This window comes from Amorphotheca resinae, assembly GCF_003019875.1.
Source record: "Amorphotheca resinae ATCC 22711 unplaced genomic scaffold M430scaffold_10, whole genome shotgun sequence".
Lineage (NCBI taxonomy): Eukaryota > Fungi > Ascomycota > Leotiomycetes > Helotiales > Amorphothecaceae > Amorphotheca > Amorphotheca resinae.
In genome coordinates, this window is record NW_020194480.1 from 208,415 (window position 1) to 233,357 (window position 24,943).

At 50.4% G+C, this 24,943-nt stretch overlaps 9 protein-coding genes across 9 annotated transcripts; 4 read left to right on the forward strand and 5 right to left on the reverse strand.

The window, feature by feature from the left end:
- Positions 1 to 176: 176 nt before the first annotated feature.
- Positions 177 to 2,217, forward strand: M430DRAFT_60520 (hypothetical protein). Its single transcript, XM_024868858.1, has 2 exons — positions 177 to 801; positions 915 to 2,217. The coding sequence occupies exons 1-2, from the start codon at positions 183 to 185 to the stop codon at positions 2,102 to 2,104; spliced, it is 1,809 nt and encodes a 602-aa protein (XP_024718245.1). The 5' UTR covers positions 177 to 182; the 3' UTR covers positions 2,105 to 2,217.
- A 1,009-nt stretch (positions 2,218 to 3,226) lies between these two features.
- M430DRAFT_144356 (hypothetical protein) lies at positions 3,227 to 6,681 on the forward strand (the record flags this gene model as incomplete). Its single annotated transcript, XM_024862884.1, has 7 exons — positions 3,227 to 3,508; positions 3,565 to 3,589; positions 3,944 to 4,193; positions 4,287 to 4,597; positions 4,649 to 4,904; positions 4,954 to 5,039; positions 5,095 to 6,681. Coding segments are annotated over 7 exons (2,335 nt in total), but the record flags the coding sequence as incomplete, so codon positions are not given.
- Positions 6,270 to 7,835, reverse strand: M430DRAFT_44199 (hypothetical protein; the record flags this gene model as incomplete). The annotated part of the gene is made up of 5 exons (XM_024867677.1): positions 6,270 to 7,321; positions 7,396 to 7,509; positions 7,563 to 7,666; positions 7,717 to 7,762; positions 7,813 to 7,835. Coding segments are annotated over 5 exons (1,208 nt in total), but the record flags the coding sequence as incomplete, so codon positions are not given.
- A 385-nt stretch (positions 7,836 to 8,220) lies between these two features.
- M430DRAFT_106911 (hypothetical protein) lies at positions 8,221 to 10,971 on the reverse strand (the record flags this gene model as incomplete). The annotated part of the gene is made up of 1 exon (XM_024861114.1): positions 8,221 to 10,971. One exon carries the CDS (start codon positions 10,969 to 10,971, stop codon positions 8,221 to 8,223), a length of 2,751 nt encoding a protein of 916 aa, XP_024718248.1.
- Positions 10,972 to 12,471: 1,500 nt separating this feature from the next.
- On the forward strand, positions 12,472 to 15,196 carry M430DRAFT_168670 (hypothetical protein). The gene is made up of 3 exons (XM_024863544.1): positions 12,472 to 13,927; positions 13,977 to 14,592; positions 14,802 to 15,196. The coding sequence occupies exons 1-3, from the start codon at positions 12,560 to 12,562 to the stop codon at positions 15,029 to 15,031; spliced, it is 2,214 nt and encodes a 737-aa protein (XP_024718249.1). The 5' UTR covers positions 12,472 to 12,559; the 3' UTR covers positions 15,032 to 15,196.
- Positions 15,197 to 15,375: 179 nt separating this feature from the next.
- On the reverse strand, positions 15,376 to 16,353 carry M430DRAFT_106727 (hypothetical protein; the record flags this gene model as incomplete). Its single annotated transcript, XM_024861098.1, has 1 exon — positions 15,376 to 16,353. One exon carries the CDS (start codon positions 16,351 to 16,353, stop codon positions 15,376 to 15,378), a length of 978 nt encoding a protein of 325 aa, XP_024718250.1.
- A 1,269-nt stretch (positions 16,354 to 17,622) lies between these two features.
- Positions 17,623 to 20,090, forward strand: M430DRAFT_44203 (hypothetical protein; the record flags this gene model as incomplete). The annotated part of the gene is made up of 4 exons (XM_024867678.1): positions 17,623 to 17,865; positions 17,915 to 18,379; positions 18,427 to 19,770; positions 20,075 to 20,090. Exons 1-4 carry the CDS (start codon positions 17,687 to 17,689, stop codon positions 20,088 to 20,090), a joined length of 2,004 nt encoding a protein of 667 aa, XP_024718251.1. The 5' UTR covers positions 17,623 to 17,686.
- A 149-nt stretch (positions 20,091 to 20,239) lies between these two features.
- Positions 20,240 to 21,849, reverse strand: M430DRAFT_52584 (hypothetical protein; the record flags this gene model as incomplete). The annotated part of the gene is made up of 3 exons (XM_024868309.1): positions 20,240 to 21,545; positions 21,592 to 21,754; positions 21,801 to 21,849. The coding sequence occupies 3 exons, from the start codon at positions 21,847 to 21,849 to the stop codon at positions 20,240 to 20,242; spliced, it is 1,518 nt and encodes a 505-aa protein (XP_024718252.1).
- Positions 21,850 to 22,012: 163 nt separating this feature from the next.
- Positions 22,013 to 24,923, reverse strand: M430DRAFT_168696 (hypothetical protein). Its single transcript, XM_024863545.1, has 8 exons — positions 24,684 to 24,923; positions 24,597 to 24,634; positions 23,656 to 24,545; positions 23,501 to 23,609; positions 22,974 to 23,447; positions 22,531 to 22,924; positions 22,270 to 22,483; positions 22,013 to 22,217 (listed from the first exon to the last, which is right to left on the reverse strand). The coding sequence occupies exons 1-8, from the start codon at positions 24,725 to 24,727 to the stop codon at positions 22,176 to 22,178; spliced, it is 2,205 nt and encodes a 734-aa protein (XP_024718253.1). The 5' UTR covers positions 24,728 to 24,923; the 3' UTR covers positions 22,013 to 22,175.
- Positions 24,924 to 24,943: the final 20 nt, after the last annotated feature.

Consider the following 24,943-nt stretch of genomic DNA (forward strand, 5'->3'; position numbering starts at 1 on the left):
GTTTACAAAAATGGGATTTGCTCGCGATGCGCCTTGCTGGGATGTCCATTATACAGGCGGCAGTTGAAACGACACAGCCTCGCCTTGCACCAACTGGCCTTGCGCCTATTGTGATAATAAGAAGAAAATCCGCACACTTCACTTCCATCGCTATGCTTCAAATCTGATTTCATATTCAAAATATGGTCCATTTCTTCTCTCGCTCGCGCGCTGCCAACCCTGCTCCTACTCCATCCTCCCAGCCCGCTCAACCCACTCAACCATTTCCGTACAGACCACTGGATCCCACCGTCGATGGCACCCGGTTAGTAATTCTGGAGCCCGCAAAGGGTTTCCAGGATCCCGTCCGATGTCGACTGAGGCACGTGACTTTTGGAGAGCGGCCGAAGTACGAAGCGCTGTCGTATATGTGGGGGGATGCAATGGTGAGGAAGAGCATCTCGATCGACGGGCATCCGTTTGACACGACGCTAAACCTGCTGGATGCGTTGCGATGTTTGAGGCACAAGGAAAACGAGCGTGTACTTTGGGTCGATGCCATTTGTATAAATCAACACGACGACCGGGAGAAGAGCAGACAGATTCGGATCATGCCATATATCTACATGAGGGCTAAGGTGGTCCTAGCATGGCTTGGCCTCTTTCGACCGCCGCTGGATCGGCGGTCAAATTTGAGACCAGTAGAGGATTGGCAGATTTTCTTCTACCCCGGTGGCCGATTTTCGGATCAAGAGCGTGGAGCTGTCTTGCAGTTGCTGTGCAGCGCGCCGTATTGGAACCGATTGTGGATTATTCAGGAAAGTGAGTAATGCCCTGTTGGTCCTCCAGAAACACCTTTGCTATTGAAGGGGATACCCGAATATCGTATCTTCTTGACCATAGTTAGAAATTATGCCTGCTGACTTTGTGATTAGTTAGTGTTGCACGCAATATCCAGATTTGTTATGAAAGGCATGCTGTAGATTGGAAGAACTTCATCCAAGCAGTCAGTGCAGTGAGGTGGTCCAATGTGGAGAATAATATACCAATGAGATTGAAAAGGGAGATGGAGGATAAGTATGCTGAGGGGCATAAATTGCAAAACCTCATAGAAAACCACCAACAGGCCCTTTGTAAAGAGCCGCGAGATCATGTATACGGATTTGTTGGACTGGCCTCTGATTGTGTCGACGGCTTTCCGATTGACTATAGAAAGTCACTTTTCGAAGTATGGAAAGACACAATCATGTTCAAGAATTCTGAACGTGGAGGTTCTCGTCATGATACCATGAAATTTGGCAGACTCGTTCAAAAAGTGCTTGGAGGGCCGAGCATTGCCACAGCAGACGAGATCTATCAAGATCTCACACTGCGGAAGGCCCATCCTGGCCAAGGATCTATCCGGCATGGAATGGACAGCCATAATCCTTATGAGCTCCTAATTGCTTCGCGGCTAGTCGGGTGCATTCGTTCCTTCGGCCCAACGCATCATAGTATCTTGTCGGATCCCAAGGAGGTGGCTCGGTGGAGAGCCAGCATCAATCAATACATCCCCAGAGTCCACGTCGCTGGAGCCATGGAGGAAAGTGAACTTTTCCTTGAGACGATGAAAGAAAGGGGGAATGAAGCTCTAAAGATGATAACCTCATTTCATCGTGATATCACTTGGAAGCCGAGCATTCATATCCCGCGCACAGTGCACAACACAGGTGAAGGTCTGATATCAGGAAAGAAACAAGGAGTTTCAGGCAACGGCTTGCGCTCTAGCTCCTACATTTTGAAATCTCTTCCCACAGAGCAACATTTATTCTTGCTCGAATTGTGGGGTGGTGGTCACGACTCACCAGGACGAATAGGACTGGCACCACCAGAAGCTCGCATTGGAGACCTCGTTCTTCAGATCCATGGTATCGAACGGGCTGTGCTCGTTCGGAATGATAATGGGTTGTTGAGACTTGTGGGTATTGTTGTTCTTGCGGAGAATCGTGAAAGGGCACGAGCTGCAAGGAGGGAGAGTGCGAAGAGACATTTGAAGTTTGGGGCAGCAAATTTTGCACCCGGTGGTCCTAGTACAACTAACTTGTCCCTGGATGTAGCAATTGCATATCAGTTGCTATTAGGATAGACTTCGAGGAATCCAGGGGTGGTTGAGATAGGTTCGAAGTGTGGGAACTGTAGACTTGGCATCGTGATCTCGATGATATAATTTTTGACAAGGAGCATGAGGTGGTACTAGACCCTTAGTGATCAAAAGTTACCGGGAAATAGAAGAATAATGCGACGATGTACGACAGAAATGAAATCGACATCATACTTGGAAGAGAATAGAATACCTGCGAGGGCAAGATCACCAACTATTCAACTTGAATGATGGGTCCGAACTCCCTTGAGCGTGACCATCTTGAGACAGATATTCTGAAACCTTGTACCTGGGGAGTAGAGAGCAAGCAAAAGAACTTGCTTTTTCCAGAAAATATCGTACAGCGCAGCTCCACGGCTCTGCACACTGTGAACCCGACGCAGATCTCAGATCCTGACACGGCTGCTTTTGAGAGAGGTGGGATTCCATGGTACTGTAAGATTCAAGTCCAAAACATTAAATCTACGCCTGATAACCTTGCTATCAAATGGGGAATGAAGGTGCTTTTCTCTCCACAAGAGTGATGTGAAGTCGCATCGTACAAAGTGAAAGGCAACATGATAGACGAAATCACGTGCCTCAAGCGCTACACCACTTTCGGCCCGCTCATCCTGGCCTTGCTACTGGTACATGTATTCCATTCCAATCCCCCGCACAACCCCTTGTCCTTTTCTTCTTCTAAACATGCAACAACCAAACCAAGCCCAGCTTCTCCTGCCTGTCCCTCGACATGCAGAGTCCCCATTGGGTCGCCACCGATAAGCAGCCTGCATCAATCCCCAGCTTCGCTTTATCACCCCCGCAAGCTACAATCATATGTTGGATATGCCGAGCTATGCTTGGATCTTCTGGGCAGGTGGCATTGCTCTTGTCCAGGGCTCGGGTCGGCTGATAGCATTGACTGGGCCATAACCTCTGGCTAGGGAAATGATCTCTCCCCGTCGACTAGAAAGGAGAGCTTCAGCATAATGAGCATCGACAAGGTCAAGAGACTGGTGAGTCGGTGACACCCGGTCGTATACGGTACTACTTACCCCTGGAATCTTATATCTTCCAAGCTTTCTCTTCAACCTCCTGTCTCTGTGTTTATGCGCCTTTCTCTGTCAATATGGATCCGTCTCATGAATATTCAGAGCTTCGAGTGGGGGAAAAGCTCGAAGTCGAACATTTAGACCCTCGTCCGAAAAGTTCAAGATGGAGTAAATTATCTTGGGCTTGTATCTTTCTTCTGTCGTTCTTGGTTTCGTTAGTTCTCGTGGTGGGAGTCGCAAAGCTGTTATCACGGCCAATTCCTCCTTCACAGCTTGGTGACTTGGAATGGCTTGTACACACAACAAGAGCTGCCGATGGTCAATACTTGCTTGGTGTAGGAAAGGCGGATATTACTGGGTATTTAAGAAAGCGATGCTCCGGATTTTGATCTTCTGACTGATTCGGATTAATAGACCTGTCGTTGAAGTCAATTTTATGGTGAGCTAGCTTCCTTTGAATTCTACAGGGGCTTGGTATGAGACTTCTAAACCAGCCGAACCCAAGGCAGACAGGCGTCAAAGTAGTCTTCAATGATGTTAATTCCTACGTACGGATTTGATCGCTCATTTCAGAACGTGTCTTTGTCTTCACATTATTTGCATAAAAGCCGAAATACGGGGATTGCCAAGATGATTGAATTCCCGTTGCCTTTCGAAACAAAATGGTCCTGGGGTGAAGTCTGAACTCCAGTTCTAAGTGGCCGAACCATTTTGTTCCGTGTTGAAAACATTTTCCGGTTCCTGAAGTTCCTGAACAGATCCTACAATTTAATAACACTAATACTCTTTCAAGGGCTATGCAAGCCTCAGTCAGATCGGCACTGGACTCCGCCAAAGGGTTTACTCACGGTCCTTCATCATCGGAGACCCAAACAATGTTAATGACCGCATAGTATATATGATCTTGGATACGGCAATGGGAGATACCGCGATCAGAAATGGAATTCTCGAAGGGCTGGCAGGTTTAGGCCCAGACTATGCAATGTATGGCCAGAGTAATGTGGCTGTGGTTGGTACTCATCAGCATTCTGGTCCAGGTGCATGTAAGTACTTCACATCGTGCCACTCGAGAGTCAAACATACGGCATTTTCCCGAACCATGATTTCTTCAAATCTTGACTGACGCAAGGTCATAGGGTTAAACTATCTTTTGCCCCAGGTCACAAGCCTGGGCTTCAGCACCACATCCTATCAAGCTGTTGTCGATGGTGCCGTTCTATCAATACAAAGAGCCCACGAGTCACTTACACTGGGAACTTTAGCATATGCCGATACCAATCTTACTGATTCGCTTGATGCAAATATTAATCGGAGCCCTTACTCGTATCTAGCAAACCCAGCAGAGGAGAGGGCGCAATACGAATACGATGTCGACAAAACCCTCACCATGTTACGTTTCCAGCGTGCATCTGATGGATTGAACATGGGTATACTTGCGTGGCACGCTGTAAGTCATTTGCTCTGTTGCTTTCTTCTCCAAATCTCACTGGTTTCATAGGTCCATGGAACTTCGATGTTGGAGAACAACACCCATGTCACTGGCGACAACAAGGGGGTTTCTTCGTACCTCTTTGAACAGGCAGCGTTGAGTGATCCTACTGCAGCCCCCGGTTTTGTGGCGGGGTTTTCTCAGGCCAATGTTGGTGACACGTCGCCAAATATTCTAGGAGCTTGGTGTGATGATGGCTCTGGAGAGATGTGTTCATTTGAGAATAGTACTTGCAAAGGGATTAGTGAAACATGCCACGGCAGAGGTAGGTTCACCGAGAAAGCTGCTGTTCAGATGAGTTGACATCTTTCGAGGCCCAGAATTTCAGAAAGTCGATCTTGGTGTCTCCAGCTGCTACGAAATCGGCAGAAGGGTGTTTGTTGGAGCCCGGGCACTTTATGTGAGTTATGAATTCGTCAAACTCCTAACAGAATACCGACCTTATACTGCAATAGGATTCATTTGATACTGTCTCAACTCCGTTGAGCGACAGCAGTGTCAAATCTTACCATACATTTCAAAATATGAGTTATTACCAGTTTCCACTCCCGAATGGAACAATAGTGCAAACATGCCCAGCTGCTCTAGGATACGGTTTCGCTGGTGGTACCACTGATGGACCAGGGGCATTCGACTTCACGCAGAACGACAATGATACCAAAGCTCAGAACCCATTCTGGGCTCTGGTATCAGACCTCCTTACCACTCCAACCCCAGAGCAGGTTGCCTGCCAAAAACCGAAACCAATCCTCTTGGATGTTGGCCAAATGAACGAGCCGTACCCCTGGACGCCTAACATTGTTGACGTGCAAAGTTTCCGTGTCGGCCAATTTATCATGATCATTTCCCCCAGTGAAGCAACAACTATGACGGGCCGTCGTTGGAGGGATGCTGTCGCCGCAGCTGCAGTGAACAAATCTATTACTACCACGATTCCAAAAGTCGTTCTCGGAGGACCTGCAAATACATATGCGCATTACGCCGCCACGCCAGAGGAATACGGTATCCAGCGGTACGAAGGGGCTTCGACGCTCTACGGCCAATGGGAATCATACGCCTACATGTACCTCTCAACCTCCAACATCGAGTACCTAGCAGCCGGCTCCACCTCGTCCCCTCCCCCCGGCCCCACACCACCCGACAACAGAGCCGCATCCGAGTCCTTCAGCCTGATCAACAAAGACATCGTCGTCTACGACAACGCGCCTATCGGGTCCTCTTTCGGGGACTGCACCACGGAACCCCTCCCCTCTTACAGCGTAGGCGACGTCATCAACGCGACGTTCGTGGGCGCCAATCCGCGCAACAACCTCCGACTTGAAGAAACGTTCGCGGCTATCGAGATGCTGGTCGATGGAACCTGGATACAGGTCAGGAACGATGCGGATTGGGCGTTGGTGTATACTTGGACAAGGACGGATACGGTGCTGGGCTATTCGAGCGTGGTGATTAGCTGGGAGACGGAGAACTATACGCAGCCGGGGACCTATAGGACGGTTTATCATGGCGATAATAAGGTCCCTGTTCTGGGGACTGTGGAGAGTTTCGTGGGGTATAGTGGGAATTATACCGTTGCTTAATGATGTGTTGAGTTTGCCTTCTTTTTATTTTTTTTGGGGGGGTGGGGGGAGCGCTGTTGATCAATAGTCGAAATGATATTCTAATGTATGAATTCGCTCCTTTTCCGTAGTCGGTCGTAGAGCCAAAAAAGTACTCAGGAAGATCAACATTTTTGCTTTTACTTGGTAACCTTCAATTGCATTATACCTCAACCACCTTATCATCTTCATCTTCATCTTCACTCTCTTCTTTCTTCTCTTCTTTTTCCGTAGTCGCCCAAGTCCCGGCTCCTCCCCCAGCCTGACGACCAAACGGCTTCGGCACGCTCCCATTCTGAGTAGCATTCGCAGGCGCCCTCTCCAACGCCTTCATGCCCTCGCTTACATTCTCCTTCCCTTCCTCTCCCTCCTCATCCCTCATCAAAACCTGCACCAACCTCTCGCACGCCTCTCTCACGCCCTCGTCTTCAACCTGCAGATGCGTCTCCCTTATAATGGGATAGACTTTGATCTCTCTCAGGAGATCCCGCGCCTCCCTCGTCGTGGTCAGCAGCATCAACGTCTCGACATGCGTCTGGATGATGGCGTTATCCGGCTCGCGCTTCTTATCCGCCGGGAGGAGTTGCAGGTCTGGAAGCATGGCCAACGAGTCCTCTTCGTCATATTCCTCATTTCCCATAATCGGGAGCAGTAAATAGGGCAGGATGTTGATCGCATCCTCGTCGATGAATTGCGGGTGCGAGGACACTTCAAACGCGGCGTTCTTGATCGTGCTCGCGACGCCTTTGCGTCGGATCGTTGAGCTGTGTTCGGTGAAAACGACCAGTTTGGATAGAGGCACTACGTCGTCGTAGGCTTGTTTGGTGAGGAAATATTTACGGCCTGCCTCGTGCTTCGCGAGATCTGCGAAGAGGTAGGATAGGTAGTCGAAATCGGCATCCTTGTTGTACGTTCCATCCGCGCCTCTCACGAATAAATCCAGCAGCTGGTCTATTCCCTTGTTGTTCGATTTTAGCTCAGCCGGCGCTGGTCTCTCGAGGTTGAGGATCTCTGTTATGTCATCGTGTTTGGCTAGGTTGGCTAGGAGCATAGATATTTCGTTCGCATTGGGCTCTTTGGGGTTCTGCGACGAGGAATTAGTTATTAGAGATGGTCCAAAAAGGGGGGAAAGGAGAGAACGACGGGGGACGCACATACAGTCACTCGGCCCAGGAGCGTCTTCAAAAACTCCTTATCCGTGGCCAGGAATTCCAGTACCTCTCGGTCGGTAGAGAGGTTGATGAGGATTGTGAGCGCATCTTTCGCTATTTTCTTCTATGGGTCAACAGCTGCTCCAAAATGCGAACTGTTGACAAGAGACATACTGTATAATCCCGCACCAAGAGCTTCAAATCTTTAACGGGTAGCAGCTGGTTGGTTTTAAATATCGAGGGCTGCGCTGTCGAGTAGGGGACAAGGTTTTCCACCGCTGCGAAGGGTCAGTTACGTCGTTGGTGGGGGAGAGGGAGCTGGACAAACCAAGTTGTCGCACTTGGGTGTTGCCGTGGGATATGAATTCTACCAACTATAGAGGTGTTAGTAGAGAACTGGAGACCGGATCTAGGGAAGACATGCTTCTTCGAGCTCTGTAGGCATCTTGTTTGGAATGTATTGCAATGCAGAGGGGAATTCGAGAGGCGGCTCTTGTTATTTTTTGGCGGGGCCGAATATCTCTTAACAAATGAAGTTTAGCTTGGCTGATTCTGCCACGTCTTGCCGCCTTGGGTTTGTATATAAGGTACTGAGGAATACAGAGGATGGCAATGCTCCAAGGTTGTATACCCATACAGGAAGATGAATATCCCCATTTTATGAGCCCTGGAAGACCCCTAGAAGTAGGATTATATATCAATGCAAACTTTCAACACCATGGCCAGCAAGAGAAATATTGAATAATGCGTAAATTCAGCGAGTAGCTGCTACCCTTTCCTCCATGTAATACTCAGACAGATTCCCCCCCTGCTCCAGCCAGTTCCAATACCCCTATCTAAATGCCGTGTCATCAGTTCCCTGTTTCCCATGAATCAAGTCAAGCAACTCCTGTAAACCACCTTGGTTCTCCTTTCCACTGTTGACCGGATCCAGTAATCCCTCGGTCTGACCTGGCCTCCCAATACTTTTGATAAGACGCCATGCACGCCGAAATTCATCCCTGATAGCCACAATCCCATTATGCGTGACTGTTCTAGCGACATTGTGGTCCAGCTCGAAGGGGTCTTCGATTGCGAAAAGATAGCGGTGACGGACTTCTTTAGTCTCCTCAATCGTCTTTACTTGGTGTTTCGTAGGTTTGGCCACTCCTTCTTCGTCAGGATCAGGATTGTATTGCGCATCATTCTGATCCTTTGAACGCCCGGGTGTTGGCGGCACTGATGGTGCAGCAATAGTAGTAGTCTCGACTACTGTCTTCGCACCAACCCATCCCTTTTCTTGCTTCGAGACGATACCCCCTTCTGTCCTTAGACTGAGAACCTCTCTTCCCCAATCAAAACCCCTGCCTCGCACGGTTGTCATCTGCCCTCCTTGCGCGAAATATTCGAAGAATCCTCTGAGAAGCACGCCAATCGAATCATGATTATGATTCAACATTCCGCGGCTTGATAGATTTCTGATCTCAGATTCGTTTCGCCAAAACCGTACGTCCCGGCCATTGCATGTTGTCCGCGCCTCGATTTCGGCCGGTGGTAGATACGATGGTGGATCTCGGTGCAGAAGTTGAAGGTTAGGACATACAAAGGGCTGTGCAACATTTACAAGGTAATGGAGAACCATGAGGACGTATCCATAGCTGCTTAATGTACCTCGATAAGGGGTATTGATTCCGCGGACTTTCGCCCAGTGTTTGATGAAGAGAATCATGGGCTTCACTCGTGGGTCGGTATTGGAATAGCAGCGGAGAAGTAAGGTATTGTGCAAGGCAAGATGCGCCGAAAAATTGATGTCACATTGGATGCCGACGTCGGTCTTCGGGAATTCAAGCTGATCTCTGTATCGGTCTCGAGGTTTATTCGGAGACATAACCGTTGGATCGGGAAGCGCACGTATCTTGGCCAACAGATTGGGCTCGATTTTGTCTTCGTGAACCTTGTTTCGGAGGAAGTCGATATACTGCTCAACTGTCGACCGGTCGGTATGCTGGTATACCTCCTTCTTCAAAGCGTGTTCATAATCAATCGCAAGCTGCAAAATTCGGTGCCGGAAGGCTACATCCTTAAGGGTGCGCGTATTGTATGACGAAGTCTGCATTGCATTCTGCATTGTTTCTCGGATTTGGGGGTTGTTAATTCCAGAGATGTAGTGGGAGATCACGATGGCAGTGACAGTTTCTGACTTCTGCAAATCTTCACCCTTAAGGTCATCCAATATCCTCTGTGCTCGCCTATGGTAGAACACGGGGTCTTCATATTGAATCTGCTCGAGAAACATCAGCTGTAAGGAGCTCATAGCCTTCAGCTTCTCGGCCGCAACGTATAGTTGCCTGTTGTATAACACTGGCTCCGTAATGACTCCGGCATTGTCTTGTATTGATCGCCACGCTTCGACCAGTTTCAGACATACATCCTCATGGCGTTCATTTGCTTCTGTAAGAGAACGGTTTTCAAAGGCCATAGCAAATCGCTCTCCTTCGATTTGAGTCCAGACTCCGTTGAGCGATCGTTGAATAGGAGGCAGTGATGGGTCAAATAGCGGAGATATCGTTTGATATGTGCGCAGCCGCGCTATCAATGGTTCGTATAAAAGACCAGATATGAAGGCTCTACAGACATCGTTAAGCAGGCTGGACTCCTCTTCAGTAAAGTTCGGCGAGCCCACGGATACATCTCGACCACCAAGCCTTCGCAGCAGACGCTTCGCCGCGTTGAAGTAATCTCCGAGGGACTGATTGTCTTTCTGCTTCAACTTGGAAATTTCATCCTCACGGGATCCTGGCTTGCAGCATGTAGTCTCTGCAGGAGAGGGCGCTGGGCTTTCCATGACTTTCACCTTCTCCTTCTGTAACCCTTCATGATCATCGGAGGTTTTGGGCTCGTCATCAGCAGCTTCTTCATCTTCATCCTCTGGCTCTGCATTGAAGCCATTCTCCCATTTCGCACGCGCTTCAAGCAGGTCCGATAATAGCTTCTCAGTGGGTTTCTGACATAGCTTGATAATAGGGACTCGTGTTCTCGTAAGTAATCGAGCCCCATATCCCAAGTCTAGTAGCGTTCTTTCAAGTAAACGCGGTATGGGAGATTCTGGAGAATCAGCCGCAGGCTTCGACAATGGTGTCAGAAGTGCAAGGTCCATATCCGATGCTTTTGTAGCAAAGCCTGAGCTCATACTACCAAAACACTTTAGTTCCACAGATGATGCGTCAAAGTTCGAATTGCCTAGCTCCTCTCGTTCATATCGAATTATAGCATCTCGGCATGCATTTTCAACTACCGCTCTGAAGGTTTCCTTTTCGGCCTCTTCTTCAGCATCCATACCCACGGCTGAAACATGGTCTTGCAACAACTTCACAAGGTAGGAGCTTTGATTGGCAATCTCCTCTGGAGTCGCACCAGATTGCCTTCCACGACCTTGTCCACCATAGGGGCCCGGTTGGAAAAGCTGTCGATTCTGAGGTGGGGTTCTTCCGTAAGGGGTTCCTGGAACAGCCCGGTTTCCAGGCTGGTACTGTTGAAACTGGTTTGGAGCTTGAATATTCTGAGGTACATAGCCAGAACTAGAGTCAGCTTGATGTTGGTTCATTGATGGCTGTGGGTTTCCTCGCGAATAAGGACTATGAGGAGAGTATGGTGTAGCTGCGCCTTGGTTTGGGAACCGCTGCGAATATTGCTGCTGCTGCTGCTGCTGTGGATGTCTCTGATCATGATTCGACTGGGAATGACTGTTGAAATGAGGAGCGCCCCATCCTGGTTGCGCTTTCCCAGCTGGAGAGGCAAACCCTCGACCTGGTTGTGTGCCTTGGTTCAGTGTTGCGTTTGTGGGGACGGATGGCTGTGAATGCATCTGTCGACGTTCTTGGTTGAATCTGTTCCGACCTCGCTGAGGTGATCGATCTAATATATCTGTCGGAGCTTCAAATTCCGGATGGAGATTCATATGGACATAGTCTTGCCGCATTGTTTGGTTTCTTCCAGCCATACGTGAAGGAGGAGTCGGGGATGGAGGCAACACCGGGGCCAAATATTCTTGCTGATTTGCTGGTGCTACCGTAGACATATATGGCCGCACAGTTGAAGAGAACGGCAGCTGATTGCCACCACCAGGAACTTCGTTGACATGGCTGAGAATGAGACCTCGAAGCCGGTCTTCAAGGTCACTACTACCACGACCCGGGGCAGCGAGATCTTGCGAGCTGGGAAACATCTTCGCAGAAGCTTCGTCCAACTTTCGCGCAATCCAGATTTGAGAACCAATAGATGTGTGGATTCAACTGGACTCAGTCCAGGCTTGAGAATAAGACAATCAACGTGTGCCACTAGACTCAAGAAGTGAAGATTATCACGGGAAACAGTATGTTCGCGTCCGACGGCTCATGCCACGTGACTTGAAGGTGAGATTCGATCGATGGGATTGGAAAAGGAACAACGAGAGACAAATTTGTTCAGCGCGAACAAGAATCTGAGAGTTCCCAGTAGAGGAAAGGTTCTTCCTTTCACTGTGTCTCGTGAGACCAACCCACTCGTGAGTGAAGGGACTTGATGGTATGCTTGCGAGAACGACCGATCCCGTCCATTGTCCTCAGTCTCGACAACTGACCAAGGCCCGCACGCGATAAGTGGCAGCCGATCTAAACGGAGGGCGAGAAGTCTAACGGTCGTAGTTTGGCTGTATCAAAGAGAGGAAGATGAGGTGGAATCCAGGATCTCTTTATTATTAGGAGTTCGCTCTTCGAAGGACGCCCTGTTCCGCAAAACGCTGGTTTGCTGAGCCCGCTTAGTCAGGTCTTACTCAGCGCGCCAGGTTGGAGCGTTGCCTCATTCAATCGCGGCTATCTCGACCTCTCAGGAATCCCAGGACAAAGAGAGCACACAACATCCAACTCTAACTCCAACTCCAACTCCTCAGCATACCACGATACGATACCAACGATCTCCCACGTATCTCACACCGCGACAGCGCATATTCAGGCGTCTTACTATATCCCCATCAAATAAATGCGACAGCCGGTTTCGCGTCCCAACTCGCTCAACTAAAGCTTTCTCGACTTTCTCCTACACACTTCATGAAGACAGCCTAGAGAGCACAATCTTCGTGGTGAACTGCCACTGAGCTAATCTGCTCATCCTTGAAGGCACGCGAACTGCGAACCTCTCAGATCTCGTTGCGCACGATGAGCGCCTCTCCGTCCGGCGTCTCGAATGGCCCGACTCCAACGCCAAATGGAGCTCCTCGATTGATTCGCAAGCCTAAACCCGTGGATCCGTTGGTACCGCGCAAGAAACCTCTCCCTCGACGACAAAACCTTCCTCCAAGGCCTCCAGGCCATAGAGGAAGGGATGCGCCCGCGTCTCAGCCAGGGTCAAGGCCTTCTCCCGCACCTCTGGCCCCTCCCCATGCACCATCTCCCCAAGCCGTTGGTGACCCAAGGGCAAATGGTGGCTGGACACACCCTCCAGCGGGTCCATACCAGGATTTTCCCCTCTTCACAACCAAGAGAGCTTTACGTGAAGGCCTGAGATATCACATTGCAAGATTTGCTTCGAAGAAGGATGTTGATCCTACAAACCAGGATGAGTTTACACGACCAGTTTCGCTACATAGGAGAGATCCTCGACAACCTGTTGCAGGAAAAGGCGTAAAGGAAGATGAACTCCTTGCTGAGGAACCCATCGACTCAAAGGAAAAAGAGAAGCAGGAAATTTTGAAGGCTGAGAAGGAAGCTAGAAGAGCGGCGGATCTCGCCCAGATTGCGCCGACTGGTAACAATGCTTCTGCAATGGCAGCCAAGAAGACGCAGGCTTTCAGAAACGAGAAGACAACTCAGGTGCACCGGTTGGACAAGACTGAGGCTCAGAAAAAGGAATCCGATCTGAGATACGAGGAGGCACTCCCATGGCATTTAGAGGACGCCGATAATAAGAACACCTGGGTCGGGAATTACGAGGCAGCCCTCTCGGATACGAACGTCATCTTCGTCATTGAAGGGACCAGCTTCAAGATGATCCCAATCGAGAAGTGGTACAAGTTCACCCAAAAGAACCAGTTCAAGGGGTTTACGATAGAGGAAGCTGAGGCTCGGTTTAATAAAGCTACTAGAGAATCGCGCTGGGTTATGAAAACTCAAGAGAAAGCAGATGCAGACAAAGCAGCGGCTGAAACGCGAAAACAATTGGGTAACCTCTATACCGTCAAATCAGAAAGCACGACCTTCAAGAACGCTAGCAAGAGCGAGGTCCAAGATGCTGATGATCTAGACTTCGATGACAATGACCTGTTTCAGGATGACGACGAAACGGCGTTTATTGAACCCGAAAAGGATGAAGATACCAAGGAATCCAAAGAAAGGATTAAGCGGGAGCAGTTGGGAGCTAATGTATTCGATAAACTAAATGAGGCTGAGGTTGATGAGGAACTTGCCGAAGAAAGACGGGAGGCGGAACGAAGAAAGAAACTGGGCAAGAGTGTCAAAAAGGCGCTCACAAAACGAGAGAAGATGACGGTTTATGAGAGCGATTCTAGCAATCCATATGCCTCTTCGGTATGCATGCTCGCTTTGAAATCTTGGTCCGTTTACTAATGATGAATAGAGCGAGGACGATACATCGGACGAGGAGAAGCAAAGGGAGATTGATAAACGCAAGGAGGAAGAAGCAAAGAACAAAGCCAAATTGGAATCAAAGCTTCCATCTGGCACTTCGTCGAAGGGGACAAGCACACCTTCTGGGCGACCTAAGCACTCGGATCCATTAAAGAACAAATCTCTCAAGAGACCGGGATCTCCTAACCTTTCAGCTTCAGAAGCAAGTGGAAATGAATCGTCTCGAAAGAAGCACAAGAAGAAACATTCTTCTCAACCAACAGGCAGCAGCACGCCTATGCCTGGATCTCGCCCTATGTCTCCTGCACCTGCATCACAACCTGCGTCGACCTCAAGCCCACGCAAATCATCCGTCATCAAGCTCAATGTGAATCCCTCAAGGCTATCCGAGATCCAGTCTGTACCACCGAACCCAAGCGCAGGCCAAGGCGGTGCTACGAGCGATGGAGAAGCAACTGGTGGCGAAGATGGTGGGAAGAAAAAGATCAAGCTTCGTCTCGGAGGGTCACCTACTGGTTCAAGAGCGGCGAGCCCAGCACCAGGGAGAGCTGGATCCGCTGGACCTGGAGGAAGCCGTTCTGGGAGTCCAGTTGCTCAAGGACAAGGTAAGCCAATTACCCCTACTCTGCGCATACATCTTCATTTCTATGAGACCGTGATCTGTCTGTGGGGTCAGCTTATTAGACTGGCCCGAGAGCAGATCACTGAAAACTATGTCCATCCGTTTCGCTCACTATGTTCATTCTACATAACGCATTTCTGCTATTTTTCACCTTCTATTATGGTGAGATGCATAGGCTAACATTCTTCCCAGCCGCTCCTTCGGGTGCCAAACCACCGTCACCGGGCACGGGCGTAATCCAGCCTCACGAGATCGCAGCCGCGCTGCCAAAGGAAGGTATCAGTATCGGGAATTTGATGAAGCTGTTCGCTAGCAGAGTGGGCGATTTAGCGGGACAGCAGACGAGTAAGAAGGAGTTTATAAGGCTTGTGAAGGAAAATTCTTCATATGGCCCCGATAAGCTTCTGAGGCCAAAATCGTGAGCTCAGTGTGGCTTATTGGGAATGAACGGAGCGAGTTGGTTTTGAATGATGGATGGGCGAATTACACGGGGGGCGGGGTCAGCCTTACCTGTCGTTACAAGCGGTATATGAAGGGGGTTGGGACACTAGCGCGGGAGAACGAGACATACCTACCTACCTCACCTACGGTCCAGACCCTTCGATAGCGATGCTATTCAGGGACAATCACTGAGGAGGAAGGGATATTGAGGTCTGGAAGCCTTGCTGCACGGACTTTCTGTGTCACGACAGTTTCGCCATAGAACAATAAAAATTATTGGGTGTATATCAATGTGGCAGGACTGACACGACATGACTGACTCTACCTATTCATCCATCTGCCAAGCAAAATCAAGCTCCTTATTTCTCTTCATCCGATTCGCCGCCTTGAACCTCTCGGCCTCCCAGCCATTCCCCCTATCCACGCCATCCCATCTATGTCCTGGAGGGATGCCATATCTATTCGGCGCCCAACTGCCCTTATACATGGGCTTCCCCGATCTAGACTTCCCCGCCTTCTTGGAGGCTAAGAACTGGGCTGCTGGATCATTCCACCTCTCTCTCTCCTTGAGCTCCGCATTCAGTTCCTCATCGTCGATGGTGCGCGCCACAGGTATGAATCGCGCCTCATCCAATTCCTCCCTTCTCTTCTGGCGCTGCAAGCGCTGCACGTCGCCCTTCATGGCTTCTTTCTCCTCGAGTTCCTTGCGCGCCTTCTCATCTAGCTCGCGTCTTGCTTCTGCCCTCCGTAGACTGATATCGATGCGTCGGCCCGTAGCATCGCGGTATACCGTCTCTTCGGCGACCCCTTTGCCGTGCTTGCTTTTGGATTCTCGCTGCCATGCGTCCATCTCTTCCTTCTTGCGTTTGGCGAATTGCGCCGCGACCGCGGCGGCGCTTTGGAGACCCGCGTGTGTGCCGTCGCCCATCTTCACTATTCCTGCGTCCTCGATAGCAGGCGCTTCGTCGTCATCGCGACCGCGACCCTCCTCCGCGGCTTCTTTGAGAATCCGATCGGCTTCATCCTGCTCGCTGTCCTTGGGCTGCAGCGCAGGAACGCCGACGGTCTTCCAGGAGCTCTTTTTCGCCTTGCGAAACTCAGCGGAGCCGGACGCGACCGTTTGTGGAGTGTCGTCGTCGTCGTCTTGGGCGGTTGCGGTGTTGGACCATCCAAGCTCGTCGTCGTCTGCGATTATGAGGCCGGGGGTTGAAGAGGGAGTCTTGCGTTTGCGCTTCTTGGTGGAAGAGGAGGGCGCGGGCTCGGCAGTGAGGTATTTGGAGGCTAGGTAGGAGGAGAGAGACATGGTGGTAGGGTGTGAAAAGCGGAGGGAGGCGGGGGGGGTGTGAATCGGAATCTGGGAAGCACAGCTCGTACAGTAGCGTTGGGCACGGGCAACTGGAATTCTCAGCCGCCCTCAAAACAGTGGCGTCGAGATTCCCAATTCTAGTAGTGGCGACGCCGGTGCGATGACGCGGTCAATATGTGCGCGCGGCCTCGGAGGTTGCACAATGTAGGTACAGTAAGAAAAAAGAACCGGGATTGTGGTTGAGGGCCCAGGGAATCAGGGATGGTTTTCACCCTATCGTCGACGGGGTGAAGCTGTGGACTTCAAGATGTCGATAAACAGGCTAGTGGGAGAGCACGTGATGCGGGGACTAGAACGTTTCCAGCTCTAGCGGCAAACCTTAAAAATGGGGCGCTCGATAATGGGAAGTGAGCCGAGTCATGTGCCGACTAAATTTAGCCGGGGATGACCCTTGAACCCCAGCGCTGCAAGATGCGAGATGCACAGTGATACGCATACATACCTATACATATACATATACATACACATGTAAATATAAATATAAATATATTTGTATGTATTGCGTATGCATTGAATACTTTGTCTGCATATTTGCATCTCGCAGCAAGATATTCATTTCTTTTCATCTCATGAACCAACCCCAACAAGTGTTTGGAAATTGCATCGGACAGGCATTTTTTACGTTTTGCACTCGTATTCGACCCGAGCACCTCTAGACGCATCTCCATCACATCTCTGGGCCAACCCCTGAGCATGACTCGGCAGGATGCTTCTCACATGTATTCAACGACTTCTTTGCATGTGCAGTAGTGACCCTGTCCAGGCTCTCTCTCCGCTTCTTCGCCGGTCCAGGCTCTTCTGGTGTCTCTGATGGGCCTGCAAGTCTTCCTCGCAAGGCCCGAACCTCTTCAGAAAACCAATCTTGGAAGAAGATTGGTTTCCGTCCGCGGCAGGGACACGAGCTGCGATTTCCTGTTGGTGTCTGTTACGAGTAGTGATCTTCACTTGCGGTCGGTGTAGGGTTCTGAGCATCCCCTATTCGGGAGCGGGTCGACCCTAGGCCAAGCCGCTACGCTTCACGGCCCATATCGTCCTGTCAACCTCTTTGAGATATCTGATATACCCCTTATCACCACCCCTCTATTTATTACCCTCATGTCTGCTTCACATTTGCTCCTCACTCTTCTCTCTTCCTCTTCATCTTCATCTTCACGCTCTCTTTAGCCTTTGGCTACACACTCTCTTTAAACCCCATCACACTCATTATTTTGTTTCAACTCACAGTCGTTCTCTCCTTGATTTCTGAAATACACTCTTTTCATCTTAAAACATGATTTCTGCATTTCGAAAATGCGGCCTAGTTGGGGCGTTACTCGCCGCCACGGCCGCTGCTGGCCCTATTGCTGCCCGTGATGTTGAAGTCATGTCATCCATACAACAACGAGGGCCCATCCCATTGGGGACGTATAGCTTGTCAACCACTCACCAGCACGATACGATCTTAAACACGTAAGCCTTCACCCTCACGTGAGGACGCATCAGGCTGACTTGAGAGTAGCGAGAAAACGGTCCAAGAAGGTACCCTTGGAGCTACACATGAACTGACGGTGGAATGTGTGGACTGCCGAACCTGGGGAACTGCTGTTGTATCAAACACTGGAATCGACAAGGATGAAAGCCTGCTCGGCGACATTACTACCTTCTTTGAGGACCCGTTAGATGTCATTCCCGCAGCGTTTGGTATGAATGTCAGGATAGACTTTGAGAATGTGGGAGGTCACATGGAATTCGACATCCACGCCGCCGACAGTGTTACCTACTCTTTGCCCATCTTCGCATCGGCAGCAGCAGCCGTGGGTACTCCCTGCAGCGAGGATGTTAGCATTGGTGTCGGACTTTTCATCGACTTGGTCTTCACTCTGAGCGCCGAGATTGACGTTGAGACTGGATTTGAATTCGCCTTCCCTGAGGGTGCCTACATGGTCGTTGATCCTATTACTGGTCATATCGTTGAACAGAACTTGTCGGTATCCTCCTCTCCTTCTATCACTAATAGCTAACGAGATATAGCGCCGGTGCTGTCATGAAGCAACTGCCGATTAAATGCGCATTCGGTGAAGCATCGCTCAGCGTTGCTATCCGAGTCCGTGTTGAGGCCGGTACCACTGTCGAAGTCTTCGGAACCGGATTCGACTTTGAACTTGGTGTCTACGTTGACCTTGCTGCTTACACCGCTGTCATTGGATCCACCGATGCGTGCCCACTGTCTATCGACGCGGGTGTCAACGTCGATGTTGGTGTCTTTGCCTTGGCCGTTGTCGAAATTGACTACCAAAACTTCCTCGCCATCCCCGTCGATATCAGCACTGCCTTGGGTATCAACCTGCCACTTCTCTGCCAACCTCAACCGGACTCGTGCTCTAAGCCAGCGCTCCCCTCGTCGGCACCCAAGAGCACTCCTGTGGTGAACAGCACCGTCGTCGCCCCAACCCCCAAGCCTGTCCACCTCAACGGCACCGCCCCTCTGACAACCTCAACCGTCTACACCACCGACATCACCACCATCACCTCCTGCGCCGCAACCGTCCTCCACTGCCCCGCCAGCTCCGCCAAGCCAGTCGTCGTGACCAACACCCGCGTCCTCTACACCACCGTCTGCCCCGTCGCTGAAGCTCAACAATCCCAATCCACCTTCCAAACCGCCGTCGTCCCCGCCATCACCACCCCTACCCCAACCAACACCCCCGTGCCCGTGATCTCCGGCCAGACCCTCACCTCCTACGCCACCCCCGTCGTATCTACTATCTGCGTTCCCACCGTCGCCAAACCCACCTACACCAAGCCAACTGGCACCAGCTTCTCCGTCCTAAACCCCACCTTCAACAGCGCCGCTCCCGTTGCTCCTGCTGCCTCATCTCCTGCTTTCGTCGCTCCCGAGGCTCCCGCCGTCTCCTCCCCAGCCGTCCTCGCCCCTGCGGCCCCCGCTGCTTCCTCCCCAGCTGTCATCGCTCCCGAGGCTCCTGCTGTCTCAGCTCCCGCCGTCATTGCTCCCGAGGCGCCCGCTGGCTCCCCATCCCCTGCCGTCGTCGCTCCTGAGACCCCGGCTGGCTCAGCTCCCGCCGTTGTCGCCCCAGAGGCTCCTGCTGGCTCCCCAGCCGTCGTCACTCCCGAGGCACCCGCCGTCGCCGCTCCCAGCCCCAACACCCCGGCACCCCAATACGCCCCCGCAGCCCCAGCCCCAGCCGCCGGCCGTCCCTCAGGGGTTCCCAGCCTCGGCCCTTACGGCGCCAACAACACGATCGCGACGCCGTCGGCGCCCAGCTCCGTGGTCGCCTACACCGCGGGCGCAGCTCGCAGCCAAGGAGCGCTCGCTTCGGTCCTCGGTCTCGTTGGAGTCTTCGTGTTCAATATGATGTAGAGCAGAGGAAAAGATTTGGGATGTTTTTCTGTTTTTTGGACTATTGAAAGAAGCTCTTGTGTGTGCCAATTTTATTCTCGCGTGCTTGCGTGCGTATAGTGTGTTTTTTAAGTATGATATAACGATGAGATATTATTTTTTTTGGTTTCGATATACATATATACAATACGTATACGTATAGATAGAACGACGGGCTTCTGTTGACGGGAGTCGTGTTGGTTGGGTGATAGGTAAACTGTTAATTAATTACTTATCCACACTCTCTTGTTTTATCTGATTGTGATATCTGAATTTACCTAGATATTCGAATCTCTGATCGTCATCCATCCATCTATCCATCTAATCAAATAATAGATAAAAGGGGAATTATTTGATTTGGTTCCTCTCTCTTTCTCTCTCCACTCACTCTATCTATCCAACAAGCGGAGATTGATCGATCCATTGGCAAGAAATTTATTTATTTATTTAGATTGAATTCTCCTTCGTTATTACTTTCCCATCTCTAACTTCCTCCGTCGTCTCGACCAAGATCCGGAAAGCTTTCCTCAGGAACTGTTCCTCGGCCAACGGGTTCGAGCTCACTACCCTCAGCGCATAGATGCCCGCGATGACGCTCGACGTGATGAAGATCTCGCCCCTCTTGTTCACCAGCTCGTAGACCTCTTTCGAGATCTGGTCCTGGGCTTCCTTGCCCGCCGTCTTCGGCACGATGGTGAAGACGGTGAGGGCGAAGGCCGGACCGCTGAGGATGGTGAAGAGATCGGGTCGCGTCTTGATCAGGTCGGCGAAGACCTCGCCTAGTTTGATGTGCTTGCGGATGTGCGCTTGGAGGCCCTTGACACCGTAGGTGCGGAGCACGAACCAGATCTTGAGGCTGCGGAAGCGGCGTCCCAGAGGGATCTGCCAGTCGCGGTAATCGGTCACGAGACCGCTGTCGGAGAACTCGTTGCGGAGGTAGCTGGGCATGACGGAGAGGGCGTCGATGAGATCCTTTCGTCTCCTTACAAATAGGCACGAGGCGTCGAAGTTCGTGAGGAGCCATTTGTGCATGTTCATATCGAACGAATGGAAATGTTCGAAGGATGCTGTCAGGTGTTGGTATTCCGGGCAGACTAAAGCTGCCCCGGCGTACGCAGCATCTACATGTACCCAGATCTCACCAGGAACATTTGGGGGTGCATGCTTTGCTAGAACAGATGCAACAGCTGCAAAGTCGTCCACTGCGCAGGTGGCTGTCGTTCCTAACGTCGTCGTGAGGAAAAATGGTTCCAGTCCTTCAGCTTTGCATTGTTTCAATGTTTCCTCTAGCGCTTCGCCTGTCAGGGCAAAGTTACTCTCCTTCGATACTGGGATGGAGCGGAATCGTACTCCAGCAATCTGCGCGGCTTTCTGTGTCGCACTGTGGGCCGCCTCGCTCCCTAATGCCACCAGCTTGCTTCGTTTATGTGCGATTGAATCTTCAAGTTCAAGGCCGGATAAGTGCGACGTCGTTTCGCGAAGATATTTATCGCGTGCTGCAACCATAACTGTCACAATGGCCTCTGAGGCCGAGCCCTGGATGACACCACCGCCATGGGTGGTCGAGAGGTAGCACTCGGGAAGGTTGAGGAGTTTGGCGAGCCAGTCGAGGACAATGGTTTCGAGCTCGGTGACGGCAGGCGAGCATATCCAATTGAACGCTGGTGCGGTAAATGCAGCAGAGTATAGTTCGCCGAGCATGCCTGGGAAAGAGGACGAGGCTGGGAAGAAAGCCATGAAGTTGGGCGACTGCCTACAGAACTTTAGTCACAGGCAGCTCGATATTTGCGCCTACATACCAATGTGTCAGGCCCGGCATGATTTTCGTCTCAATATCTGCCTGGATGTCTGCCCATGCTTCTCCTTCCTCTGGTGGCCCACTGGGGAGGATCTTCCGGAGATATCCAGGCTCGACGTTTGAGACAACGCGACGATTCTCTATGGTATCGTAGTAATTCACGACTGGAGTCATTAGAACCTCTAATGTGAGGGCCAGAGGAGCACATACTTTCATCAATTGCCGACGTAGCAGCCTCTTTGAACTGTTTCGAGTCCATCTTCAAGTGGGGTTGCTGAGTTGAAATGACAAAAAAGTCGAAAGCGCTTCTGCAATGCCAGACAGGAGAGAAATAGGAGAAACAAAATATAGCAAGCGCGCTATTTATTTACGCCGACTTACTGTCGCTGTCAGCTGCGGAACGGTGTTGGAGATGCAATATGATCTCTGAGGTCGATTGACGAATTGAAGTTTAAAAGTAGTCGACCTATGGACCCGGAATTTACCCCGCTGCGCCGCACGTGATCACAGCCTTCTCCCGCCAAGATAAGGTAGCCTCGGCCCCACAACACTCTCTGCCAGATCGATCCTCACGATCATCCGTCATTATAATTCCTTCTTCGACTCCTTCTTGTCCTTTGACATAGCCTAATTATGATCAGTATCAGCGAATGATTTGAGAACGAATGTCGATACATACCTTTGCAATATAGCCTTTTCCTATGATAATAGTCTCAGACTGACCCTGCTGTCTTTGCCAGAACCGCTCTTCGGGGGTTCCATGACCATGCAATGTCGACTCTCTAGCTGCCTGTTCCAGCATACTTCTACTAATCTTCTGCCCCTCGGAGATTCCCCCGCTGGCCGCTTTGTGGGCTGCCTCCTCTTGTGCTTGGATATCTCGGAGATATTGTCTATACATGTCAGCTTTACCTGAGAAAAGACAATTGACAGTCCTTACTTTCTCGCGGCATATCTCTCAGCTCTCTCCTTCCGTAGTCCAGGGCTATCGATCTTGCTCAAAGCTGTCCGGACAGCGAGTTGGACAGCAAGGTAGATATGTTCTGAGAAGAACATGGTCAAGAGAAGCGCCCATCCCTTCACGGCCCCTGGCGCTCCATCTGGACCATCATCTCGGCAGAAGAGGTAAACCAGAGCACTGCTACTCAAGCTACCGAGCCATGAGAGGAATCCCAGGGAATCAAGCCAAGGACCAATGGAATCTGATCTCCAAGGAACAGGGCGTTGGGTTTCCATGGCAATTTTCAAGGCATCGCCACGGAGTTCAATCCAGTTGTTGATTAAGAACGATACAGCAGTTAAGGGCCAGATAACTGAGAAAAGAGACAAGTAGCCTAGCGATTGTTAACAAGGTGCGTCAGATGTGTCCTCAAAGAGGCCTACCAAATTGGATAACCATCTCCCTGAAATCGGTTGTAACATCATAAGCCTCAAGGTCGGCTTCATTCCTAACTCGGGCCAAGAAAAGCGTCTCCTCAGGGTGATCATCGGCCGTGGGGCTTGAGTTTCCTGCTCGCTTTGCTGCTCTGTCCGCCTGGACTTCCTTCACTTTCTTGAACACATTACGTTTGACGTACGGCAGAACAACTTCCAACCCGAAGTTGACAATCTGCGCAGTAACGGTGAAATATATGACTTGCTTCTTGAGTCGGCTAGGATCGATATGGAATCCAACCTTTGGCGTGCTCATTTGCTTCTCGTTTTCCGCGAATGGCTTTACAACCATTTGGAATATATCCAAATAAGGAACGATTGCTTGAGCGAATGGCACGTAGACAAATGCCGTAAGAAAGATAGGAAGATATGAGGTGATAAAATTGAGCACGAAAATCTTCTGGACCATAGCTGCCTCATGTGCTAGTCATAATTTAGAGAAGTCCAGTTTTTGAACGTGGATAACTTGCACTCACCATCAGCGGTCTCATAATTCTCTAGATCTGTCAATTCAGACGCGAATTCGGTCAAAATAGCTGTTAACGTCGGCATGAAAATAGTCAAGATAACAGTTGGTAGGAAAGCCTGCAAGAGTTAGATGATTTTCTCACCGCGACTTAATTCTACTAACCAGATAAGATTTGAATGGGCCAGAATAGACTTCAGATATGAATATCTCAATAGCGAAACATCCGGCAATTAAGCTTCCCAGAGCCAGAGTTGCTCCTATAGCAAATGGAATTTGAAGCAATTGGCGTGCCAGTCTTTTCCAAGGCGAGTAGGTCTTGATCTCCTCGCCTGTGATGGGATCATTGATCACGCTCTCATGCTGGAACGCAGCCCGTTTGCGCTGAATCTTCGACACTCCCCGGACTCCCCATTGAACTGCCAAGTCTGCTTCTTGTTTCTTCCAATACTCGATAAAAATAATACACCACAGGCAGTTAACGAGAGCATATATAGGGGAATATTGACGGAAGAGTACCCAAGAGCAAAACCCGAAGAAAGCAGGAAACGTTAGTGCTAAGAAATAAAACTGCAGGAAGGAGAAGTAAAACGCGATCTTCTCTCCAAATCTGTCTTTGATCTCCGTTACGTCCTTCGCACTCAGAAAGTACTTGGACGTCAATTGCACGACCCATGCTTTGTTGAATTTATGGTCGTGGAGAGCAAAGACAGATTGAACGTCCTTCCATTCTCCAGTCTTGGGTGTGATCCCAGCACCGCCTTCATTCCTGGGCTTTGTGATCAATAAATATACCAGTCGCAAGCGTTCCGCCTCGGTCACTGGCTCATCATCCAATTGTGTCTGCATGTCTTTGTGCAGGGCGGTTGTGCGAATTCCATACAGCCAGTCTTGTACTCGTGATTGATAGACCTGAGACTTGAGATGCGTGTCGGAGGCGCTCTTGACAAAGATAAGGAGGGAGCAATTGTCTCCATTTCGAACCTCAGTAGCTAATCCGACGTCGTTAAGGGCTTTGATGAGTTTCACGAATTGGGCTTCGGCTTCAGCTTGCTCTGTATGGGATCAGTTAGTGGTTTCAGAAGACTCGGGAAGGCATTCCATGCCTGTATTTGCAAAGCGATAATCAATCACATAGTCGACGCTACAAAGTGTGAGCAATTATCACCATGAGGTTTTGGCGGCACACCGACTCGAAGTTGATGTCCGGAGGACCGCTCTTGTACTCAGGCGCCATGTCGTAGGCTGTTGTCGCTCAATCACCAGAAACCCCTCAAATATGAAGACAGAGCAAAGTTAAAAAAAAGAGCAGAGGTGGGGGAGAGCAACGAGAGAGGGTTTTCCAATGCCTCTTTCGTCCCCAACCTGAGAGTGTCGCAAAGATATGACGTCGCTTGGAGGTTAAGGAGGCATCTCCAAAATGTACCCACCGCTGTTATTTATCGATTTATTT